Raw genomic sequence first — 24,152 nt, 5'->3', positions numbered from 1 at the left:
CTTATCCATTCATCTATTGATGGACATTTGGGTTGTTTTCACCTTTTGCCTTTTGTGAATAGTGCTGCTAGGAACATTCATGTACAAGTTTTTGTTTGAACACTTGTTTTCAATTCTTTGGGGTATATATCTGGGAGTGGAATTGCTGGGTCATACGATAATTCTAATTTTTTTAAATGCCCAACTGTTATCCACAGCAGCTGCACCTTTACATTCCCACTAGCAATATATGTAGGTTCCAATTTCTCCATATCCTCACCAACATTTATTTCCTTTTAAAAATTATTTTAAAAATATAACCAACCTAGTGAGTGTGAAGTGGCATTTATTTTATTGTAGTTTTGATCTGAATTTCCCTGGTGACTTATGATATTGAGCATCTTATCATGGACTTATTGATCATTTGAATATCTTCTTTAGAAAAATGTGTAGTCAAGTTCTTTGCCCAACTTTTAATTAGGTTGTTGAACTGAAGCGTGCTTTATATATTCTGGGTACTAGACCCTTATTAGATATATGTTTGCAAGTATTTCTCTCATTTTGGGGGTTGTCTTTTTACCCTCTTGATAGTATCCTTTAATGCTCAAAGTTTTTAGTTTTGATGCATTTCAATTTATCTATTTTTTCTTTTGTTGCTTGTGCTTTTGGTGTCATATCTAAGAACCAATGCCAAATCCAAGTCATGAGGATTTGCTCCTATGTTTCTTTCTAAGACTTGTATAGTTTTAGCTCTTATATTTAGGTCTTTGATCCATTGTGAGTTACTAGTTGTATGTGATGTGGGGTAAAGGTCAAACTTCGTTCTTTTTTATGTGGATATTCAATTGTACCAGCAATGTCTGTTGAAAAGACTATTCTTTCTCCATTGAATGATCTTGGCACTCTTGTCAAAAATCAACTCATCATAGATATATAGGTTTATTTCTAGACTCTCAATTCTATTCCATTGGTATGTTCAGCCTCATGCCAGTACCACACTGTTTTGAATACTGTAACTTTATAGTAAATGTTCATTTTTTTCACTTTTTAAAAAAACATTTATTTATTTGTTTGTTTGTTTATTTATAAGTAGGCTTCAGGCCCAATGTGGGGCTTGAACTCAGGACCCCAAGATCACGAGTTGCATGCTGTACCGACTGAGACAGCCGGCGCCCCTGTAGTAAGTTTTCAAATCAGAAAGCTTCACATCTTAACCAAGATACCCAAATACCCAAAATATCCAATGTAAGAAACAAATAGTAAACCAATGGCTGTGGCTGTTTTTGCACCACCTCACTTGCTCCCACTCCCACACAGCCAAACATAAATCAGTCCAGAGCCGTGGTTAAGCAATAGTCTTTCTTTAATTCCCCTTTGCAAATGGAAGCCCCTGAGCTGGTCCCCACCCCCACCCCTACCCACAACCTGGGCCCCCCCCCAGATGCAAGTCCCCACCTCAACTTGGTGGGAGGAAGAGAGGAGCACCCCCTCCCCAGGATGGTCCATTAAAAAAATCCTAGTCATTTAAGAAACGAGGCTAGGGACAGGAGAAGGGAGCTGGAAGACAAGGTCCAGGTCAGGCCAGACTGGAGATGTTGGGGTTGTGAGGACCCTTGAGAAGGGTTTGCAAACACATCCCTAAGCTCAGGGCCAGCATGGCTGAGGGTAAGGAGACAGACAGATAGCCTGACTCCTCAAGGTCCTGCCTGCCTGGTTGTGGACACTGACACTCACCACCACCACCACCACAATCATCACCACCACCACAGGCCTCTGGTTAAAGAATTTTCCAGTTACTCTGGGATAGGGTCTGGCCCATGATCTGGGGCATCCCTGGGGTCCCCCTGAGACCAAACCTGGGAGAAGGAGGGACTCTAGGAACATGCAAAGGGGGGGAGCAGAGACCCCCGCCCCACCCCGCTGCTCTACAGGATGGTGGCTCCAGCTGCGTCTGGGCTCCGAGGGTCCTTCACACCAATGATAAAGTTGTTGGTTCTCCGGCTGCCATGGACCCAGGATAAGACATCTACTTTCTCCACATGGTGACCCCTGGCTTCGAGGAACTCAATCTCTTCCTCTGTGAACTCACCTGAAAACCATCCCCCAACATATACACATTCAGAGTGTTCAGAGCACGGGTCAGGAGTCCCATGGGCAGACCTGAGTCCTGGTCCTGGATGCCCACTGTATGACCTTGGGCAAACTGCTTTACCTCTCTGAGCCTCAGCCTCCTCATGCATAAAATGGGGATTATGTAAGAACCTACCACATGAAGTTGTTGTAGGGATTAAAGGAGATAAATCACAGAAAGCACAGAGGTCAGAACCTTGCATATAGTATGTGATCAATAATATATGTTCACTCTTAATATTGCAAAAAAGGGCTATGGGCTCTTCATCTCCACCTGCCTAGGCCAAGCTGCCATCATTACTTGCCAGGATAGCCAGGATGCAGCCATTACTGCATAGCCCACTGACTGGTCTTTCTGGTTCCAGTCCTGCTTCCTTACAGCCTATTCACATAGAGCCAAAGGGATCCTCTTAAGCCATTAGTCAGACCACTCACTTCCCCTTCTCAAAACTTTCCAACAGCTTTGACGACTCTTAGAAGAAAAATCCAAAGTTCTTACCAAGGCCTCTAAGGCACAACATCATCTGGGACCTCACTGCCTCACTAAACTCTTCTCCTCACTCACTTCCTTCCATTTTCTCCCTTAACTCTGCTTTAGCCTCCTTGCTGTCCCTCAGGTTAGGCCAAACATGCTCCAGCCTCAGGGCTTTGCACATGCTGTTCTATTTGTCTGGAATGTTCTCCTCCTAGTCACAAAACTGGCTTCCTTACTTCATTCCAATCTTCGAGGAGAACTTCCCTGACCACTATTTAAAATGGCAGCCCTGTCATCTTTACCTTGCTTTATTTTCTTTCAAAGTACTTATTGCTACCTGTTTATTTATTCATTTATTTACTATGTCTTTCTCCATTAGATTATAAGCATTTTGAAGGCAAGGACATTGTCTTATTCACCATTGATCCTCATTGCCTTTATATGGATGAATGAAGAAATGCCCACCCTCTTACATAAGTTCAGGCCCTCGCCATTTCTTCCCTGGCCCTTTATCCTAGTTGCCTCTGTTTCCCCAACTTAAATTCTCCACCCTTCAATCCATTTCCCCTACATAAAACATTTCAGGTCTATCCCACCTCCAGTCAAGCGGATAAAGTCCATCCTTCTTACCATGAACCTCCATAAGCCCTGTAACCTCACCTCTTACTGCTCCTCAATAAAGATTTGGTCTTTTGGTCTGCAGATGGGATAACTTAGGGTAGTTCTTGAGGTAAAGATACAACACTGAATAGCAATGAATCACCGAGTCAGAAATGTATTTCCTTTATGGTTCATTTTCAATTCTTTGGATAATGGCAAGGACTAAGTTTTAGTCTGGCCTCTAACATTTCTAACCTCTTTTTTCAACAGAGAGAGCAGGCCCCAGAGCCTTCTGGGGTAACCATATCCACCTAAAACCTACAAACAGTTGACTTTTTAATAGCTCTTTATCTTTCATTTGTGGCAAATGATGCTACTTTTCCATTTGTGATTATGATATGGGATTTACCTTTAAAATACACTTACATTGAAAAGGAAGTCCATTTACAGAGACACATATGTAAATAATGGTTCAGATGGTGTGCAAATGTGGCAAAATTCGTGAAGGTGCTGGATAAATTCTGAAGTTTAGTAAACAATGTCTCTAGTCCAGCAGGCCTCCTGGCTGCTTTCTGAGCCATTCTTTCTGGCTTTTGCCCATTTGTCCAGAATATTCTGGGTTCTGGACATGCCAAATACCTGCTCATACTTCAAGGCCCAGACAGTTGTCACCTCCTCCCTAGCCCTCAGTGGATGAACTTTCCCTTCGCCAAGCCTCTACTCCTCATGTTCCTGTCTTAAACTGTGAATTCCTCAAGGGTGGGCTAGGATGAACCAAATCCAACTCCCTCCACCCCCGCCCAAGTAACTTAGCATACAGCCTCACATTCAGTAGAGATCAGAAGTTATGAGTTGGGATAGCCTCATTATCATCATCCAGGATCCAGAGTATTACCAACCAAACCACAGGGTGTGGCTGCTGAGGATTTAGGTCTGTGACTTCTAACATGCTTCAGTCTAGGAGATATGCTGTAAACAACTGAGTCTTTGGTGTCAGCTAGGTATATGTTCTAATCTCAATTCTGTCACTTATGGGTTGATTTTTGACTGATTTATAACCTCTCTGGGCATAATACATATAAATTTGTAATACATAATACCAAGTAGGCAAGAACCATGTCTCATTCAATGTCCTATCCCCTTTGGACTTGCATAATACATCATCCGTTATAATAAAAATTCCTCAAAGCTGCCCATACTTTCCCATTTACAAAAATTAAGTTGTGTCTAAAATTAAGCCCCTGTCCTTAGAGGAAAGCACATTTTCTCACTGTAATCTACAGGGTCCATGACCTGGCCCTTTCATCTCACTCTCACTCACCCTGGTCTCCTTTCTACTCCTAAAACATGCCAAGCCCATTTCTGCCCTGAATTCTTTGCATCTGTTCCCTTCGCCTACAAAACCCGCCCCAGTTCTTTGTACGGTGGGCTCCCTCTTACTCTTCAGATCTCAGCTTAAATGTCACCAAAGAGAAGACTTCCCTAGTCATCGAGTTGGTCCTTTATGTCAGCCTGCAGAGTATTTATTTCACTTTCTTATATTTCTTTGATTATTTATTTTCCTGTCTGCCTATAAATGCTGTATCCCCAGCACCTACAATAATGCCTGGCACACAGTAGGTATTCAATACAAACTGCTGAATGAATGGTTTGCAGAATGAACAAGTGTATCTTATTTTACAAATGAGAAAACTGAGGCTCAGAGTAGAGACATGAATTTCCCAAGGCCACACAACCAGGAAATGACAGAACTGGTTCCAGTCCCCAGATCTTTCACTGTCCCAAAGGAATTAGTTGGAAGAAACCAAACTTTCACTGGCAGGAGTTGTACTGGTCGAGGTAGGGACACCCTTGCGAGGAGCCCCTTTCTCCACCCAGCTTTTTGCCCACCCCATGGGGATCTCTGCTCTGCACTCACTGTCCACCTGCAGGAGGTTGGACTGCAGGTCTGGATGCAGACGGCCATGGGCCAGGCTGTCACTCAGGTTCCGGTTCAAGGTCAGGACATTCAGTAAAACCTGTGGGCAGCCAAAGGGTAGAAGTCAGGGCTGCCCCAGAGATGGGGATTCAGGACTCCACAGGCCTCATCCCTGGGCCGGACTTCTTACTCTTTGGAACCCTTACACTAGGGGTATTATCTGAACAGCCTCGGAAAACAGGCAGGCCTGTAATGACTGTCCCCATTTCATACAGGGGGAAACTGAGGGCCAGAAAGGGAAAGTAATTCACTCCAGAGCTTAGAGAGAGCCAAGGAAGAGGTACCACTGGCAGTCAGTCTCCTGTAATCCGGCCCGGGGCTCGCCTCCCTTCTCCCTGGCCAGGACAGGGTTAATAGCTGGAGTAGTCTAAGGCACAGTATGGGTGGGTACTTTTAGCTTAGTGGTTAGGAGTGTGGGTAGGCTCTCAAAACAAACTGCCTGACCATTCTTACTCAACTGGACCTAACTTCTTAACCTCTTTGGGCTTTAGTTTCCTCATATACAAAATGGAAATAAGGATTCCTCCCAATATTGGGAAGGCTAAAAGAGTGAGCATATGTAACACCATGCCTGGCGGTTAGTAGAACTCCATAAAGGCTAGCTGTTATTACTGTCTCCATTTTACAGATGAGGATACAGGTTCAGAGAGGTTAAGCGAATTCCCCAACATCACACAGTTGAAAATTGGCAGCGCTTGGCCTGGGGCCCAGGGCTGTCTGATTCCAAAGCTCAGGCCACTTAACTCACCATCTGCCAAAGTAAGTGCCTGGCACATATATCAGGTGCTCAAAACATTCGTGTAACTATTGTGAGACATTCTGGAGAGTAGGCACTTCCTTTCAAAATCAGACCCTAAAGAGGGCTGCTTGTCTATTCGGATGCTGAGGAGAGGCATCACGGGACTTGAGGTTGACAGACTTAGGCAGCCCAGGTGCTATATCACCTCTCAGTTCCACCAAACCATGATTTTCCATCCAACCTGGAAGACAGGGAACTTCAGGGCTCCATTTTGGCTAAGAAACTCAGCACAGCCTATGTCCCCAGTGCCCAGGATGGGCCTGTCACAAAGCAGCCTCGGCCTATGTTTGTTGAGCTATGGATGAGAACAAGCCAGAGACACGAGGGCATCTGAAGTTCAGGCCACAGCTTGGCTGCTGGCCACAAAGGGCCTACCATGGAGGAAACCTCACCTGGGTCAGTCCACTGAGGCCCCGGGCAGCTCCATTGGCCCCCAGGGCGAGGTAGGTCCCACAAAGCCCCTCTGCTGGCCGGACCACAGTGGGCAGCAGGAAAGACAGTGGTCGCTTCCCTGGCTGCACCGAATTCTCCTGTTGTCAGAGGACCGAGAGCACAGGGGGATAACAGTTGGGGCAGGTTTTCATGGGAGACTGGTCCCTTCCCAGGCCACAGTTTGCTGTCTATGAAATGGACAGAGTCCCTGGATAACTGGGGTGGATAGTGGACCCACTGAGTTGCTATGGGGCCACCATGGGTGGAAGGGGAGGGGACCAAGCCAAGACAGATGGCTAAAGGGAAGAACAGGATAATCTCTACCCTGGTCATCTCTATCTCTCATTGTCCTGGCAGGGCCTCAGGATGCAGAGAGTAAGAGTACTGGCCTCCAAATAGACCATAATTCCTATCTCCTTCTTCCTTTGACCAACAAGAGGGCTGACCCCATCAGCTCAGCATTACACAATCGTAGACCATTGTGCCGAAAAGTGCCAAAGCATCAAATGAGGGCTAATATCCTTATTGTACAGGTGAAGGAACTGAGGCCAAGAGAGGGGGCAAGACTTTCCCAGCTCACGTAGTGAGACAGACACAGAATGGGATGAGGTTTCTTCAGGCCCACCAAGCTCCAAGCCCCAGACTTGGGCTGGGGGTGAAGTGGACACCTTGTTTAGGCTTCTTTTCTTATACCAGAAGTTCCTAGAGGAAGTAGGGAGGGAGGGGCAGCCATACTGCTGTACCTCCTACCTAGCCTCAAGGTCCCCAGGGGAGGAGGGAAGCAAGGCCCTACCAGGCTGGGTGCAGAGTGGTTAGCAGTCCTGTTGGGCCAGGAGAAGTCTAGCATCTGGCTGTTGAGCAGGATCCCCGAGGGAGTGATGAGGCCACTGCCAAAAGGCCGGTTCAGGGAGCTGGGGGTAGAGGTTGGAGCCAGGTGAGCCCTGAGGTCACCCTCATTCCCATCTGGCCCCCACCTCTTCCTGGTCCAGATGATCCCCAGTGCCAGGTTCTTCGTCTGAGCTGGCATACCTGACCATGGCCACAATGAAGTCATCAGGGCCCATGATCAGCACCTGAGCAGCTGTGGGAGCCCCATCCAGCTCGTAGACGGGCAGGAGTGGGGCAGGGGCCGCCTGGGAGTCATTGATGTGGCCCCGGAGGTAGGCGGCTTCTACCTTGCTGAAAAGACAAGGGGTAGGAGATTAATACATAGCAGGCTCTCGTTACACCCCACCTACCACACTGTGGTGCCTGTTTATGCAATGATTTGATTAATGTCTGCCTCCCCCACTGGACTCTCAGGTCCACGAGAGCAGAATCTCTCATTCTGAGCATATGGGAAATATCCAGGAAATCGTTGTTGAACTGACTGAGTTTATTTAGGTGTTATCCAGATTCCCTTTTAGAGCCAACTTTTATTTAGTGCTTAAATCAAGAGTCTTTTACTCGACTTTATTTACTCACTTAATCTTCTCTTTGAAAGTACCTGGGGCATAGTGGATGCTCAGATAATATTTGTTTTGAATGAACAAACTATTTAACCTAATGTTTGTCCTTTCGAACTGAAGTTTTATGAACAGTTTAGTCAGAGGAGGGTTTTGTATACAGGGATCTTTAGTTACTATTAGAATTTTTTTTCAAGGCACAGGAAGACTTGGCACACAGTAAGCCCTTAATAACTATATATTGGAAGAATTACTTAGATGAATTTAATATAGGGGTGTGTGTGTGTGTGTGTGTGTGTGTGTGTGTGTGTGTTTTAGAGCTAAATTGAAAACAACATGTAATTCTCCAGACTTTTTAAAGTTTGGCTGAGGGTTTCTTACTTAATGACTGTTAGTTTGGTGCTTCTAGTTGATTAGAGTGACAAGTTACCAAGGATTACTGAAGACTTTCATTCCGTTTTCAACCATAAAGGCTGGAGGCCACACAGAAGAGGTACAGAGGGCTTTGTTTCAAGTGGATTGGGTGGGGGAACAGAGGCTTTGTTTTTAGCCCTCATCCTTGTGGTCTTGAACTGCTTACTGTTTTTGGTTGTTGCTCTTTTTGCTTTTTAATTATAAGCTATTCACTTTAGTCTCATTGTTTTCAACTTAATTCATAGAGTTGCTTGAGTAATACTACAAATTTACGCTAACTATATTTTTGGCTTCTGATTTTTCCCTTAGCTAGCCTTTCAGTCAATCAGAGTAGCAATTAAATAGCAACCATTCTTACCCACCCTTATTGCCAATTACTAATACTATTTGTTGAATATTTATTATATGCCACACAGTGTGCTAAGTGCTTCGCATGTATGACCTTATTTAGTCCTTACCTCAACCTCATGAGGCTGGCACCATTATTGTCAGGCCCCCTTTTAGAAACAGACAGAATTTAAGTGACTTGCCCAATGCTGCACAGCTAGTGAATGGTGAAGGTGGGATTTGAACTGAGTCAGTCTGACCAGAGCCCACAGTCTTACTACAATGTTATGCTGTTAATGTGGAGACATTATAGTCAAAATCCCCATCACCTCAGGTATTTGCTTGGGGACTTTTCATTGTTCTTAGGCTTTCTTTTTCCACTAAAAAGGGGACACAGGTGGGCCCAGATATGTGCTCTGCTAGGGTCAGAAAGTTTTGAGAGCCAAATGATGCAGACTAACTCATCATACAAATGGGGAAATTGAGGTAGGTACTGGGAAAAGTAACCAGTGTAATACTGAGTTGGAGCTGAGCTGAAATTGACTTGGGACTCCAGGTCTTATTGCTCTACCAGCTGCTTTTCATCTGATCCTTTCCTCACACCCACTACCACCTCTGCCACCCTTAGGGTCCTGCCCTGGGACCCACCTGAGCATGTCATCCATGCTCTCAGTAATGGTAGAATCGTAGACAGGATCTCCCAGTCTGCTGGCCAGGGCTAATGCGATCTTCAGAGTCTGAAAATGTACAGGGGTGTGGAAGAGGCTGCCAGGCTCCTCCCAGCACCCACGCTATTGATCCTCATGTGAGAAAACTTGGAGGTTAGTCCTGCCCCATGGCAATACCCCATCCCCCCACTCCCAGTGTACCAAGACCCAGGGCAGGGTGGAGGGGTCGGCCTTGCCTCTGCCACCCAGTGAAGAGCTTGTTCCCGGGACACAAGCGTGGTGAGATTGAAGCCTTCAAGGATGTTGAGAGCACTGATGAGGGCAGGACCCGTATGCGGGGGTGGGGGACTGAGAACCAGGTGGCCTGGGAAAAAAAAAAGAAATGACTAGATGGCAGGGGTGGGGTCAAAACATCTCCACATCCCACCATCACATAGACTGAGACTACTGCACTGACCCCTCATCAGACAGGCAAACTGCCCTGAGAGGCAAAGGGACCCACACAAGTTCACATGGCAAGTCAAGGGCAGGGCCAGGACTCCAACCCAGAACAACTGGCCTTCAGTTTCCTCTTCTGCACAAGGAAACTAAGGTCCAAGAGGACTGTAGTCTGTCCAGAGTCACTTTGTAGGCAGAACAGGGACAGGTGTCCAGATGTCCAGATTCCTGGTCCACCATGTGTCTCCTTTTAGCTCCTCCCACAGGCCAGGATATTATTCAGGGCCCCTGATGGTCCCACTACCCCCAAAACTTCTTGGGAGCAACAACCTCCTCTTCCTATTTGAGGCCCCTATTATTAGATGTTTGGACATTGAAGGAATAATGATAATACCTGACAAATAACATTAACAGTAACTGATTAACTCATTTAATCCTCACAATGGGTAATGTTATCATCCTTATTTTACAGGTGAGGAAACTGAGGCACAGAGAGGCAGCTGGTCCAAGTTTATAGGAGACAGGGGGAACCCGGCGCACTCAAAGTGCTGGCATTGCCAAGAGAACCAGGCTGAGGAGGAGAAATGTAAGATCAAATAAGCATTCAGTGTCCACTTTGATCAGGGCAGCTTCCAACATCATCTCCTCAAATCTTCATGCCTACCTGAGAGGTAGGCACTAATATTATCTCCATTTTCAGGAGGGAACCACAGCTCAGAGTGGGAAGTGACTTGCTCAAGGTGAATGGGACAGCTGGTACTCAAACCCAGGTCTTCCTGGCTCCAAAGCTATGCTCTTCCTCTGCTCCATATACCATCACTTCTGGTAGAAGAATCAGGCTAGAGGTTGAGGCCTGGAAACCTGAACTCAGAGGCGACCTGACCTGGGGCTTGAGGTGATCCAGACCTCCTAGAGAGGAAAGGACCTGAGAACCTGAGAACCTTCCGAGGGACCCAGGAACCCACCACTTTGGGTTCAGCAAACATGGACTTCACCCATGTCATAAGCTTAGCTTTCTGGGCTCCTCGCTGGTTTGAGTTTGATAGGTTAAGTTCCATTCCATCCCTGGGCCTCAGTTTTCTTTTGACACAATGAGGGGACAGGTCTATAATTGTCTTGAAAAGTTTGTTCAATATGAAGCTAGATGAACTCTGGTCTTATGAATTCTTCTAAGGAAGTACAGGGCAGTGAGAGTGGAGCTAAAGTAACATAGAACCCAAATCAAGAAAACCTATGGCCAGAACCCCAACTTCCAGGCCTGAGCCTTTGACCAGACCTCCCTCCTCATATCCTAAATACTTGGGGTAACTGACCCCACGACTACTTCAGAAGATGGGCTGGCTCTGGCTTGCTTCAACAGTTGGCTGCCCAGGCAGCTCACTGCCTCAGTTTCTCTCCTGAAAAATGGGGAGGAGTCTCTAGGCCAAAAGGAGGTGGCCATGGACTGGGAGGCTGCTCCTGAGCAGGGACCCTGAGAGCTGGGAGAGAGGTCACCTCTGTACACGCCACACACAGGATTCTCCACGAGGGCACTGTAATTGCTGAAGTCCTCCTCAGTTATGACACCCCCTGCGTGCTGGGCCTGCAGGGGAGAGAATGACCCCACCACAAATGTGAGCCACACACCACACTGTGAGCATGTGGGCTTGGCCTATGGTATATGGTTGAATCAAAGACAGACTTGATATTTATAACTTTTGTGCCTTCTGCAATTTCCACCACAGCCTTTAGGGACCCATTAGCCCTGGGTACCCTGGGAAAAAGGAAGGGGAAAAAGCACTAACAATGAGCACCTGCTATGTATCAGAAATTCTTTGAATGACCTCCTTAGATTGGCATCCAAGTCCCTTTGTGATCTGGCCCCTGCCCACCTCTCCTACCTCATGTCCTGCTATTCCCCAGTGAGCTCTTTACAGCCACCCTGAGTGACCTACAGTTTCTGAACTCATGACTCCTTGGCCTTAAACATACTACCTTCTCTGCCTATGTAAAAGGAACATTTTCTGGGATGCCTGGCTGGCTCAGTAGGTACAGCATGCAACTCTTGATCTTGGGGTCCTGAGTTCAAGCCCCATATTGGGCGTAGAGATTACTTGAAAAAAAAAAAAAGGAACATTTTCTACCTACAGCAGAATTTGCCTATAAGATATCAAAACTGGATTCTTCATTTCACTACAATTTTTTTTTTTTTTTTTTTTTAAAAATTTTTTTATTTATTTGACAGAGAAAGATACAGCGAGAGAGGGAACACAAGCAGAGGGAGTGGGAGAGGGAGAAGCAGGCTTCCTGCGGAGCAGGGAGCCCGATGCGGGGCTCGATCCCGGGACCCTGGGATCATGACCTGAGCCGAAGGCAGACGCTTAACGACTGAGCCACCCAGGCGCCCCATTTCACTACAATTAACTAAAGCCACTCCCAAACCATGAACTCTGGATGATCCTGGTAGGATTGACCCTCATTTGATGTAACCAAGCACTCTGTTAACCAATGAACAGATTTTGTACAAACCCATGGACTCATCCTTTCCAGCACGGTAATTTTCATTCCTAAATTAGCAATAATCACTAGGAATCTTCTCTCTCTCTCTCTCCCCTCCCTCTATCTCTCTCTCTTTTTTTTTTTTTTTTTTTTTTTTTTTTTTACTTTTTAGTACTTGAAACCCCTGACTTCTAATCCACCCTCAGTGAACTACACACTGAATTTCTTGGCTCGTGTGTTTTCCTTTGTTGGTCAATTTTATGAATTCAACTTTGGGGTTGTTTTTTTTTCTTTTTTTCTTTTAAAGCTCAGATAATCTTTGTTAGAGTCTCCTTCATCCCCTTCTCCAGAAGATCCAGGTGTGGCTGGCTAATCAGAACATTCCTTTTCCATGCCAGTGATTGGTTTGGGAATAGTCATGAGACCTATGACAGCCTGATGAGACATGACCTGGAGGCTTTTGCTGTAACTATTGGAATGAGAAATGTTCTTTTTCGGGGATGGTTTGCTGGAAGAATGGCCAGTGGGGAGCAGGTGTGGAAAGGATCTGATAGAGAGTGAATTCAAACAGAAGAAAGTGTGTGGATGGAGTTCTGGGCACAGCAGACCTACAGCCAGTACTCGGCTGGACTTCCCAGTTAAGTCCATCACATAGCCATACTTCCAGTGCCCAGTACAGGGTCTGACAAAGAACAGGCACTCTGAATGTAGTCTGAATGACGGACCAATTCAATTCCCACAACCGTATGGCAGAGATACATATAATCACCCCAATGGTACAGATGAGAGAATCACAGAGTTGGTTTCTGTATCCTTACCTTGAACATAATTTTCCCTTAGGAGTTTTGAATTACTGACAACAGTTCTCAGAACCCATTACTACCTCAGACTAAGAGTCTTTGGGGTTGGTTGGTAAGCCCTTGTGTCAATATCCCCAGTCCTGACAGTCATCAGTGAAGGAGGGGTTTCCCTCCGTCCCTAGAAAACCCAAGAGTAGGGTGGGATTGTGGGCTCAGGAAAGCTGAGGCTGATCCTGGGTCTCTGCCAGGACTGGGAGGGACAGGTCAAGACTCTGCACAGGTTGGCACCAGCCCTGGGGGGCCCAAGGGCACCTCTCTCAGTCAAGACAGAACAGTTCCATCATCCCAGGGGGTTCTTTGTGCTGCATCCCATCAACTGCCCCCATCCCAAACAACAACTGATCTGATTCCTACCACTAGAAGTTAGTTTTGTCGATTAGAGAATCTTAAGTAAATGGAATCATCAGTAAATTTACATAGAAAGAAAGACAGAGAGGGAAGGAAAGGGAAGAAGACATCCCTGCAGTAGGGTCCTTCAGGGCAGGGGGCGCTCCCCAAGTGCTCACCTCGGCCACCATCTCCAGTGTGAGATTGCCTCCTGCGTAGAAGGCGGCGGGGCCGGAGGTGCCCAGTACATCCAGCACTGCGGCCAGGTCAGGCCGACGCAGCAGTGAGCCAGGTAGTGGCGGGTGGCCCAATGGCAGGAATGTCTCACGGAAACGCTCAGATGCATTGGGCGGAGGCTGTTCGGCAAGGGCACGGGCTGCAAGCAGGGACAGGAGGCTGGGCAGGGGGCTGAGATGCGCCATAGGTGAGGTGGCTGAGTGGCTGGCCCTAAGAGCTCTGCCCTCCCCACCAGGAGCCTGTTATGGGGGAGGAAGGGGGTATATATGGGCCCTTCCCAGATCCCCTCATTTGAGGCTGCATCCCTATGAGGGTAGGATGGGTGGGGAGGGAGCTAAAGGAGCAAATGGAAGAGAGGTGTTTTCTGGCTTGGGCCCCAAATCTCAGAGGTTTCCTCTCCCCTTCCCATCAACCTCATGGCTTTCCCCCCACCCCCAGGCCCCACTGACCTAGATCATGGGTCACGTTGAAGCCATCTTGGGCCACAGCTGCTGCGAAGGCCAGGACTTGGGACCATGGCAGCCTGGGGGGGCCGGAGAGCAGGGGGTGGAGGAGATCCTGGGGGGAGGAGGAGGGGTCCTGGGGGAATGGGGGTTCCTGGGAAGGAGAGTCCTGGCAAGGGAAGGGGATATTAGGAGGGGGAGTTGGGAAGGAAAGAATCCAGGAAGGTAGGAGAAGGCCACCCAAGGAGAGATGCAGGCAGGGGCCCGTGGTCCCCCGGGGGAGGGTCTTTACCTGCCATAGAGCTGGTGAGCTTCATGTAGCCCCTTCACCATTCCGGGGACCCCCACCAAGAGCCCAGGCTGGGCGAGGCGGGCAGGCGAGGGAGAGAGGAGACCAGGTCACTGGAAGGGGGGGGCTGGGCTGAACTCTGCAGAGCCCCAAGCCAGGGATGGGGGCTGGCACAGGGGAAAGACACAGGCCAAGTATCCCAGAGGAGGGACAAGCTCTCCCCAAGCAGGCATCCCTCCCATTTCTCTGACTTATAGAAAGGCTTCCTTTATCTATCATAGTTGAGGGATTTATAAATTAAGCAAACCCCTTTAAGAACCAAGACGTAACCAATTTAGATGGAAACCTGTCTACATTGGATTACATCTATTCCTGCGCTTTAAAATAATGGACAATGGACTTTCATTTAACCATTCCATGATCACACCACCATTACTCAACTGTGATAACTCAGGCATGTGTTTGGCTTTTGTCACCGCACCAAATATCTATTTTTCCAAGTTATTCTATTTCCTCCCTTGCTCTCAGTGGATAATGCGTTTGCCTTTTGCAGTTCCTCTTTAATTTTCCAGTATGTTGTGTGCTGGGAAAGTTATAGCCAACCGGCTTTGAATGAGATGTGTGAGTTACAGTGCAGGAAATCTGCAACCTCTCAGGCTGCTCAGGCTTCCAGAAGTAAGGTGTTACTAAATTGCCTGTTATCAACCATACAGATCTTTTGGTTCATTATTTTATTTGGGGGGCTGCCTATCTCCTTCATAGCTTTAAGCGCATCCTGCTTCACTCTTTTCCTCACTTCCATAATAATTACTCAGCAAAGTAATGTTTGGGTTAGCAGAAGGGCAGTGAAGGGAGACCACCCCTGGACTCTCTCTTCTCACCAGGGTCCCCACCTTGGTTTCCCAGGATCTCTGCAGGGCCTCTTCCCTGAGGGCCCCTGGTGCAGACTCCCGGAAATCAATTAGGTGGCTCTCATTTCGTCGGATGTCATGTACCAGCATCACGCCCCCACTGGGAGAGACACAGAAGGGGAGGTTGATAAGATACTACCCCTCTAAACAATTAACCTGCCACCATTTCATCCCCAATGGTGATGGCCATAGGCTAAGTTTGTCACAGGAGTCAGATGTCTGAGCCCCCTCTAGCAGGGATTCAGAGACTCAGCCACTGTATGAGGGTGAGGAATGAAATCAAGGGGGTTGGGGACCCAGAGACCATGGACCTCTTCTAGCCTGTTACTGGAGATTTTAATCCCTGATTAGGGAAAACCCAGAGACTGGAAGAGCAAGATGTTCTACCTCTTGCCCCCACCCTAGACCACAGCTGGACCCCTGCCAGCTTCCTGCACCTGCCTCCATGGTATGCCCTGACTCCCTCTCCCAGGACTGAATTATGTAAGGATGGACTGTATACGACCAAAAGGGGAATTTCTTTGGTAGGGCCTGCAGGGCTGGTCTTGCAGGAGCCAAGATATGGACTTTGTCAGCTTGTTCCTTTTCTGTGGCTTGTTTCCATCTAAAATGGGAGTTGCATCTGAGATGGTTGGCCTGCAGCCAAGTAATATAATAAGGAAAGCATGCCAGATAAACAATAGGGAGTGGTAGGAACTATGGCCAAGTGGACAGCACAAGTCCCGTCATGCTATTCAGATAATTGCAGCCATGTGGGAATGTGGGCCCAGTGTTACCAGGTCTTCCGATTGTTCGAGAGATATTGAAAATCTGCATTTTTATGAAAATTCTCAACTTTTTAACAACAGCAAACAAATTTTTAAAAAATTTAAGTGTGGAAACCAAACTAATCTGTTGTGCTGGGTATGGCCTATGGGTGGCCAGTTTATAATCTCTGTTGTAAGAGTTCTCAGCCTGTGGTGTATTTCTGGAGGATAGAGGGTCCATAGCTTTCATCATGCTCAATAGGATTTGTTTTAAGGATTTGTAAACCCTAAAAGTTAAAGTATTCCTGCCTTAATTAGTGACAGTATACCCCCACCTGTGCACCTTACTTTATAATTTATAAAAGCCTTTACCCAGTTAAAAAAAAAAAAAAAGCTTGTGAAAACACCTCTTCTGACTCCATGTCAGGAGAAGGGGGTAAAATTGGGTGTAGAAAGACAAAATGCAAGGAGTTAGGGCCCAGCTACCCCTCTGGTCAAACTCAAAGACCCCCACATGAGGCCTACAGACCAGGACACAGAAGTAGGCCTGGGGGACCCCAGCCTCCACAGCTAGGAGCTCCTTACCCGCCAAGGCCAGAACTGTGTGGAGCCACGATCCCCAAACACAGGGCGGCTGCCACAGCGGCATCCACAGAAGATCCCTGTTTACTGAGCACCTCGATGCCCAGCGATGTGCAATGGGCGGCATCAGTCACCACGGCACCCTGGTGAAAGATCTGGGAAGGGAAAGGGGACTAGGTGGGGGCAGTAGGAGACCCCTGCCTCCTTAAGGCACCTCCACCAACCCCAGAACCTCCACAGGTGTTGGGGGTGGGAGCCCCGCCTTCTTGTCCCCTATGACTCTTCCTATATTGCCTCCAGTGCCTCTTACCTGATCAGGTCCCCTCCTTGCTCTGTCCCGTTCACACCCTGAGCTCCTCCCTTTGGGACCTTCTTCTGCCGTCTCACTGTCCTCTCCCCTTTCCATTTGCTGGCCCCCTCCCCCACTCAGCCAGTCGCAATTCAATTCCCACGGTCTCCGCAAGCGCTTCCCCACTCCCTCTTCTCGTTTCCTCCTTCTGCCCCCTCCCAACCCCCTCACCTGAGGGTCTCCGAAGTAAATCTGCATGACGAGCGCCACAGTGACACCGGTGGCAAAAGTGAGGCAGGCTGTGACAATGACTGTGAGTCCGTCCTGGCGGCAGGAGCACTCGGCCGCTGCCGCGGAGAACGGGTCCTTGCGCGTCTCCCGCAGCGGCGACCCGTCCTGGCTGCCCATCTCCGACGACGTGGACGGCAGCCGCTGCAGCCTCGCGGACTTCAGGAAGGAGTCCGGGTCTGCGGGCGGCAGCCAGGTGGGTCTGGGCACCTTACCCGGCCCTGCCCGCCCTCCAGGCGGGGCTGTTCGGCTTCCCCCCTCTCCCCGCCCCCGGTAAGCAAACCCCACTAGACAGTACTGCTTGCCCTTTGGTGTCTCCCCAACGCACCCCAGAACGGGGACGGTGGCAGTCCTGGCTGGGTAGAGACAGGGACCCGCAGCTGGGCTGGGCGGCAGGGGGCTGGATGCCTGGCCCCTATGCTCAACTTCCTGAGACCTGAGACCCACTCAGGACCTAGGACCCAGGGCAAACACTTCCTGGAGTGGAGGGGGGTTTGGGCCCTCCCTAGAAATCAGATCCTGCCCCAGCTGGGGCCCAGCCTTCTGTGCAAGGAAGTAGCTACATAAACTGAATGGACAGACCCTGGCTTCCAACCTTGCCTGGCTTGTCCATTCACTCACTCGACATATATGTAGGGCCTGCCATGGGTCTGGCCCTATGCTAGATGCTAGGGGAAAGGAATAGACAGTTTCTGCCCTCATGAGGTTCACAGACCCATGGAAGAAAAGAAAATAAACATGTAAACAAAGGAGTGTATCATTACAACTTGTAGCAAGTGCTATGAAGAAAAAGGAGGATAAAATGATAGAGAATAATGGTGTGTGTTGGGGGCTGCTTAGCTGGGATTTGGCAAGGCTTCTCAGTGGAGGTGACTTTTAAGCTGAGAACTAAGGGATGAGAAGGAGCTAGCCATATGTAGAACAAGGGCGAGTGTGTAGAGTGTTCCAGAAAGAAGGAGCAGCAGGCACGACAGGCCCTAAGGTAGGAATAAGCTTGGTATTAGAAAAAAAGACAAACACAAAAAAACGAAGGCCTGGGTGGCTCTGGTGTAGTGAGCAAGGGGAAAGGGTAGTGAGGTGGAGGCTAGGCCAGGCGCACTGGGCCTTGTGGGCCTAGTGAGAAGCTTGGATTTAATCCTAGGAACCATGGGAGGCCACTTCAGAGTTTTAAGCAAGAACTGGAAGCCATCTGTTTTATATTTTAAAAAGATCCCTCTGGCTACTATCTGAAGAATGAATCTAAGGACAGTAAGAGTGGAGACGGGGACCCCAAAGCCACTTACTTGTTGGGTGACTATGAATGAATCACTTCAAGTCATGAGCCTCACTTTCCTCATCCTCATACTGGAGCTAATCCCTAACTGGCCAAATGGGTATAAGGATTCCATGAGATGATGTCTACCAGGCACCCTCTAGTTATTTCCATTCCTTTTTCGTCTTGGCCTGGCTGAGACCCTCCTCCATCCCATAGTTTCCCTCCTCTGGGTTATATTAGCCTTGAAACCAGTTATCTAAATGGCTTAAAGGTCCTGGGTATTTGTGAACAGTAAAGAAATGGCCCGGTACCTTGACCTTAATACCTTTGCTGTATGTACAATGTGTTTGAAAAAGTTCATTCAATCAATAAAAAATTTTTGAGCATCTGCTACTATGCACTAAGATTATAACCCCTTTAAAAAGTCTGTGGGGGGCGCCTGGGTGGCTCAGACGTTTTAAGTGTCTGCCTTCAGCTCTGGTCCTGATCCCAGGGTCCTGGGATTGAGCCCCGCATCGGGCTCCCTGCTCAGCAGGGAACCTGCTTCTCCCTCTCCCTCTGCCTGCTTCTTCCCCTGCTTGTACACACACTCTCTCTGTCAAAAATAAAAAAATCTTAAAAAAATAAAAATAAAAAAAATAAAAAGTCTGTGGGATAATGCTGAAAATTGTTAAATTTTCCTGTTTGAAATACTATCATGGTTCATCAATACCAACATGATAAAAATCCAAGCTCCTTGACCTGGCATTCAAGGCCCTCCATAATCCACACTCCCTCTTTTGTAGAAATAAGAAGCCACATACATATGTAGATAATTTTTAGGAAATATTCATGGTGGTTACTTTTGGGGAAAGATACTGAAGGTGGGAATGAGATGGGGTAGGAGAATGTCTTCTTTGAAATTTCTACTACATATGTGTTTCTTTTTTTTCAAAGTCAATACATATATAAGATTTTATTTTTTAAAATAATCTCTACACCCAATATGGGGCTCAAACTCACAACTCTGAGATCAAGAGTCGCACTCTCCACCGACTGAGCCAGCCAGGAGCTCCTAAATTAACACATATATTTTTAAATAAAGAGGAAAAATTGTGCACAGATAAGAATGGAGAAGAGGACTTTTACTTTTCCTCACCATTTTCTTTTTCTTTTTGATCATAAACATGTAATTTATTTTAAAATTTTTATTTAAAAAAAGAAAATTGTCTTCTGGAAGCTTTCCTCAGCTGATCATGCTTGCCTCTACTCCTCAGCACCAGTACCACACAGTCTATAAAAAAAACTGGAATTCATTCAACAAACATGTTAAATACCTACTACGGGCACAGAACCCTCCTTGGTCCCTAGAGGTTTCAAAAGAAGTGCAGGAAATGGTTTTGAACTTATATTTATTGACGCTGACTATATTCCAAGCACCTTACATACATTCCCTCATCGAAGCGCTCCCATAACTTTATGAGATAGGCCTATTCTCTTCATTTTACAGATGAGGAAATTTGAGGCTGGAAAAGGATATTGCCCACTTAACGTCATAAAACGAATAAATGGAAGAAGAAAAAGCAACTCAAACCCTCTTTTCCAATGCTCCCCAAGGCATCAGGAGCCATTTCCATGCTCAAAAACCAACCTTACAAGCTAATTCTAGTTGATACTTCCAGGTACTCGTCCTTAAATCTGTTTTCTCCAGTCAGCTATGAGGGACCAGGAAGGGAAGTGATATGGCTCCATCAGAGTTGGACCTATTCAAGACTTTTTATTCCATCAGTTAATCATTAAGTTATTCATTTATTCAACAAAAATATTTACTGAGTACCCTACTGTGTAAGCACTAGGGCAATAATACCATTGATTTTACTGATATGTAAGAGCAACAATAGGACACTGGGAAAAGGTTAGTTTGGAATCGGAAGAAACAAGTCTTTTGGGAGAAAGATAATGAGTTTAATTTTGGTAATTCTAAATTTGTGGGATGCCAACAGGAGTTGTCTGGAAGCAACTGGCCTAGCATGTATCTGATATTTATCTGCTTGGATGCCATTTCCAGTCAATTTTCCATTTCAAAACACCATCTCCTCTCTCTCATTTCTCATTCTCTCATTCCTGACCAGACTGAGTATAGGACCTAGGCCTAGTCCTTCATTTTTTTTTTTTTTTTAGATTTTTATTTATTTATTTTTGCGAGAGAGAGAGAGAGAGCGAGCAAGCACGCAGGAGCAGGAGGGAGGAGCAGAGGGAGAAGCAGATTTCCCACTGTGCTGGAAGCCTGAAGCAGGGCTCAATCCCAGGACCCTGAGATCATGACCTGAGCTGAAGGCAGACACTTAACGGACTGAGCCACCTGGGCGCCCAGGCCTAGCCCTTCAAAACAGGTATTTCTACAGTGACTGGTTCAGCGACAGGTATGTGACCAGCACCAGGTCAATGAGACTCAAACTTAGTTCTATTGCTGGAACTATTGGGAAAGAGAAAGGCTTTCTTTCTGTCTAGATTGCTAAAATGGTAAGGTGTAAACCTGTTGCTACTGGGGGCATCTTGCCCCCACAGAATGAGAGGCTATCTGAAGATGAAGATCATAAAAAGGAAGGCAAAGCAAAAGACAAAAGCCAATTCCTTTTTAGGTACCTTGATCTAGCTATGCCTGAGGACCCACATCCCTGAATTTTTTAGTTATGCTACCCAATAAAATTCTCTTTTATGATTAGCTCAGTTTTAACTGAGTTTATGACAAAAGAATCCCGAACAGAGTTGACTTGGCAAGTCTAGAGATCAGGAGAGAGATCTTGGATGGAAGCTGAAGTCATCCCTGGCTTGCTTATTCCTTTAAGGGCAGAATCATTAAAGATTTTTGAACCAAGGAACGACATGATCAGAAGTTCAGGGTGGTAGTTGGATTGGGGTTGGTGGGGCAGGGGACAGGGAGTAGCTAGAAGCCTATGGGTAATACAGGTAAGAGAGGATGGGGGCTTTGTCTCCAGTGGTGATAGCAGGGATGATGAGATGGATTGCAAGATACTTAGGAGGACAGAGAGCACCTGATCACCTTTGGAAGTAAGACGAAGGAAGTCATGGGTAGCTCCTGAGCTTCTACCTTGCAGACTGGATGAATGGCAGTGTCATTAACTGAGAATGACATTGGGGGAAGGGCAGGTATGGGGATGAGATGATGAATTCAGCATAGTACATCCTGAAGGTAAGGCCCTTGCAGGACATCTAGAGGCCGATGCCTGGGACAGAGAGGAACTCATGGGCCTGGATCTCAGAAGAGAGTCAAGAATCTCCCCAACCTTGGAGTGGTCACCGTTTTCCAGAGGGTCTGCTGTGGGGTACTTGGCACTTGGTTCTGGGGAGTGGCAGGCTAGAGGCTAGCTGGGCAGCCAAGGTCCTGGATAAGAGGATGGCAGCGCTACTAAGTGGCACCTCCAGGTTGAGAATATAGGAGATCATGTTAGCCAATAGGCTAGTCCAGCTGGCTAAGGGAGCCTTGGGGCTTAGAAGTAGTGCTCTGAGACATAGCATTGAAATGACTTCATAGGTATGATGTTAAGGGCCCTTGGAACATTAGTGCACAACTGTGGCATAAGGTACAGATTCCCAGAAACTCAGGTGACAAGGGTCCCTGCTGGATTTTTGTACAGAATAGAGCAGAACCTATCTTAACTCCCCAAGGTACACCCTGAGGCTTGAGAACTCCCTCCCCTGCTATTCTTTCATCCTGAGATCTCTCTCATCATCTATTTATTCAACAATTTTAATTGAGTGCTTAGCACTGTATTGGATGCTGGAGAAAGGACGGTGAACAAAACAGTCACAATCCTGCCCTCTCACAGGGTTTACAGACATGAAGTTTGCTCAAATAATCACAGAACTTGATAAACGCTAAGACATTTACAGGGAGCCAGGAGAAAACATGTCAGGGGCTTCCAATCTCTAGGTTAGGAGAGATAGGCATTCTTAGTTGAGCTGGAAGAGGAACCTGAGGCCCAGGTCAGGATAGATGTGCCCACTGTCATACAGCGAGTCAAGACAGTGCTGGAACCAGAAGTAGCATTCCTGATTCCTGAATAAAGGACCTGGTTTCAGGCTGTTATCCACCAGGACACATCTTCCCACTACTTTCCCTGCTACCTCCTGATTCCAGGGCTACTCCCTCCGGAAAAGAATTCTTGATCTGCAGCTTGAATATCTGATGCCCATAAGCCTCCCCAGCCTTCCCCACTCCTCCCTCCAGGTAGGGTACAGTCTAATTAGGTTGGCAGGGGCTGCTAGTAAGGGCCAGATGACTGGAAAATTGTAGAGGGGGAAAGAGTTTTGGCTGTCAGGCTGGGAACAGCTACAGAAGGGCCAAGCTAGAGAAGGCTGGATCAGAGAAGCAGGATCTGCCAGGCTGGTAAGGAAGAGGGCTCAAGTGCAGGCACTGGGAGGAAGAGTGAAGAGAAGGATGCTCTAATGCCAGGAAGTGACGTTGAGGGAAAGAGGGATGGGGGATGGAGGATGAAGAATGGAGAGGAGGATAGAGCTGGGCCACATGGATAGGAGGGAGAGCCCTAGGGAAGAAATGCTCAGAGAGCTCTTGGCCCTCAGGTCTCCCCCAAGCCCTGTCTCCCCCCTCCCTACTCCTACCCCTTGCAGTCCCTTCAAAGGTTGAGAACACAGTAAAATTCTGGAGCCTGCTTCCTAGGGGGCAGGGTACCTTACTAACATCCTGGCCTGATCCATGGCTCCGGGAGGGGTGAGGTAATCCACAGGGCAGTGAAGACACTCTGGTCTCCAAGGACTCTGAGAGGTCATGCAGTCCATCCCCCTGTCTCCCAATATCTGCCACTCACAGACAGACGGAAATCATACTCTTTATCTCTCCCGGAACGTGAAGAGATTCTCAGCTTCTCCCTAAGATCTCTCCTTCCCACAATCCTTGGCTGTGGGGAAGTTCTTCTCAAGACCTAGCCTCTACCCATCCTGCTGCAGTCTGACTTGGTTTCTCCTATCCTATTCTTTGTGACTAATGGACGGCCTCTTCTGGGTGATCACAGCTGTTCCTTAGGATCTCCCCTCCAACATTCCTTCCTTCCTTATTAGTTGGTTCTTTCCAAGAGGTAACCCCAACCCCTGCTGCTGCAGTTCCTGGCATCGTTCTCCCTTGTCGCATTCTAAGCCTCTACGGCAGAAATGCATCTCCATCCCCACTAGATAACTAACGGAGACAAGGGAGAAGGAAGAGGTCCAGGAGGAAGGGGATGAATTAGGGAGATGGAAACTGGCGGTGATGCTCCGCGCAGATGAAGGAGGACCGGGGACGTCCCAGGGGGCAGGGACCGGGCCAGCGGGCCTCACCGGTATCGGGGTCTCCCAGGAAGGCGTCCTCGTCCTTGCGGCCCCTCAGAGGGGCCGCGGGCGCCGGCTCGTCCTCCGGCAGCCTCGGGAAGCTGGTGATGCTCATGTAGTCCACCGGCGAGTAGGCGCCCAAGGCGCTCTCCTGACTGGCCTCGTTCTCCGCCGCCATCCTCACCCGCGCCCCCCAGCAACGCAGCGCCTGCCGGAAGTGGTGCGGCGGGGGCGGGGGGTGGGTGGAGGGCGGGGCCTGAGCTCCTGGGCCGCCAGGAGGGGGCGCCTCACCACAACCCCCGCGGGCGTCCGGCTCTGACTGAACACCCCTCCCCCTTGCGCTGTCAGCCTGCAGTGGACCGGCAGGTGGGCGGTGTGCCGTGTGGATGGAGAACCTGGAGGACGGGTCCTGGAGAGCGCGCGGAGGCTGGGGGGAG

At 48.0% G+C, this 24,152-nt stretch overlaps 1 protein-coding gene across 3 annotated transcripts; it reads right to left on the bottom strand.

The window, feature by feature from the left end:
• Positions 1-1,401: 1,401 nt before the first annotated feature.
• On the bottom strand, positions 1,402-23,940 carry GGT7 (gamma-glutamyltransferase 7). 3 transcript variants are annotated; one of them, XM_032419560.1, is made up of 15 exons: positions 23,725-23,940; positions 17,079-17,314; positions 16,562-16,713; positions 15,201-15,330; positions 14,323-14,390; positions 14,037-14,110; positions 13,530-13,726; positions 11,180-11,267; positions 9,484-9,611; positions 9,228-9,316; positions 7,423-7,572; positions 7,187-7,304; positions 6,354-6,491; positions 5,103-5,202; positions 1,402-2,068 (listed from the first exon to the last, which is right to left on the bottom strand). In XM_032419560.1, exons 1-15 carry the CDS (start codon positions 23,891-23,893, stop codon positions 1,905-1,907), a joined length of 2,001 nt encoding a protein of 666 aa, XP_032275451.1. In that variant the 5' UTR covers positions 23,894-23,940; the 3' UTR covers positions 1,402-1,904. The 3 variants fall into 3 exon arrangements, with proteins under 3 accessions (XP_032275451.1, XP_032275452.1, XP_032275453.1); XM_032419561.1 differs by having other exon boundaries at positions 15,213-15,330; XM_032419562.1 differs by having other exon boundaries at positions 2,006-2,068; positions 5,110-5,202; positions 15,213-15,330.
• Positions 23,941-24,152: the final 212 nt, after the last annotated feature.

This window comes from Phoca vitulina, unplaced genomic scaffold (genome assembly GCF_004348235.1).
Source record: "Phoca vitulina isolate PV1807 unplaced genomic scaffold, GSC_HSeal_1.0 scaffold22, whole genome shotgun sequence".
In the NCBI taxonomy this organism is placed as follows: domain Eukaryota; kingdom Metazoa; phylum Chordata; class Mammalia; order Carnivora; family Phocidae; genus Phoca; species Phoca vitulina.
Note: the sequence above shows the minus strand (reverse complement) of the source record. Positions and strands in the feature narration are given on the sequence as shown.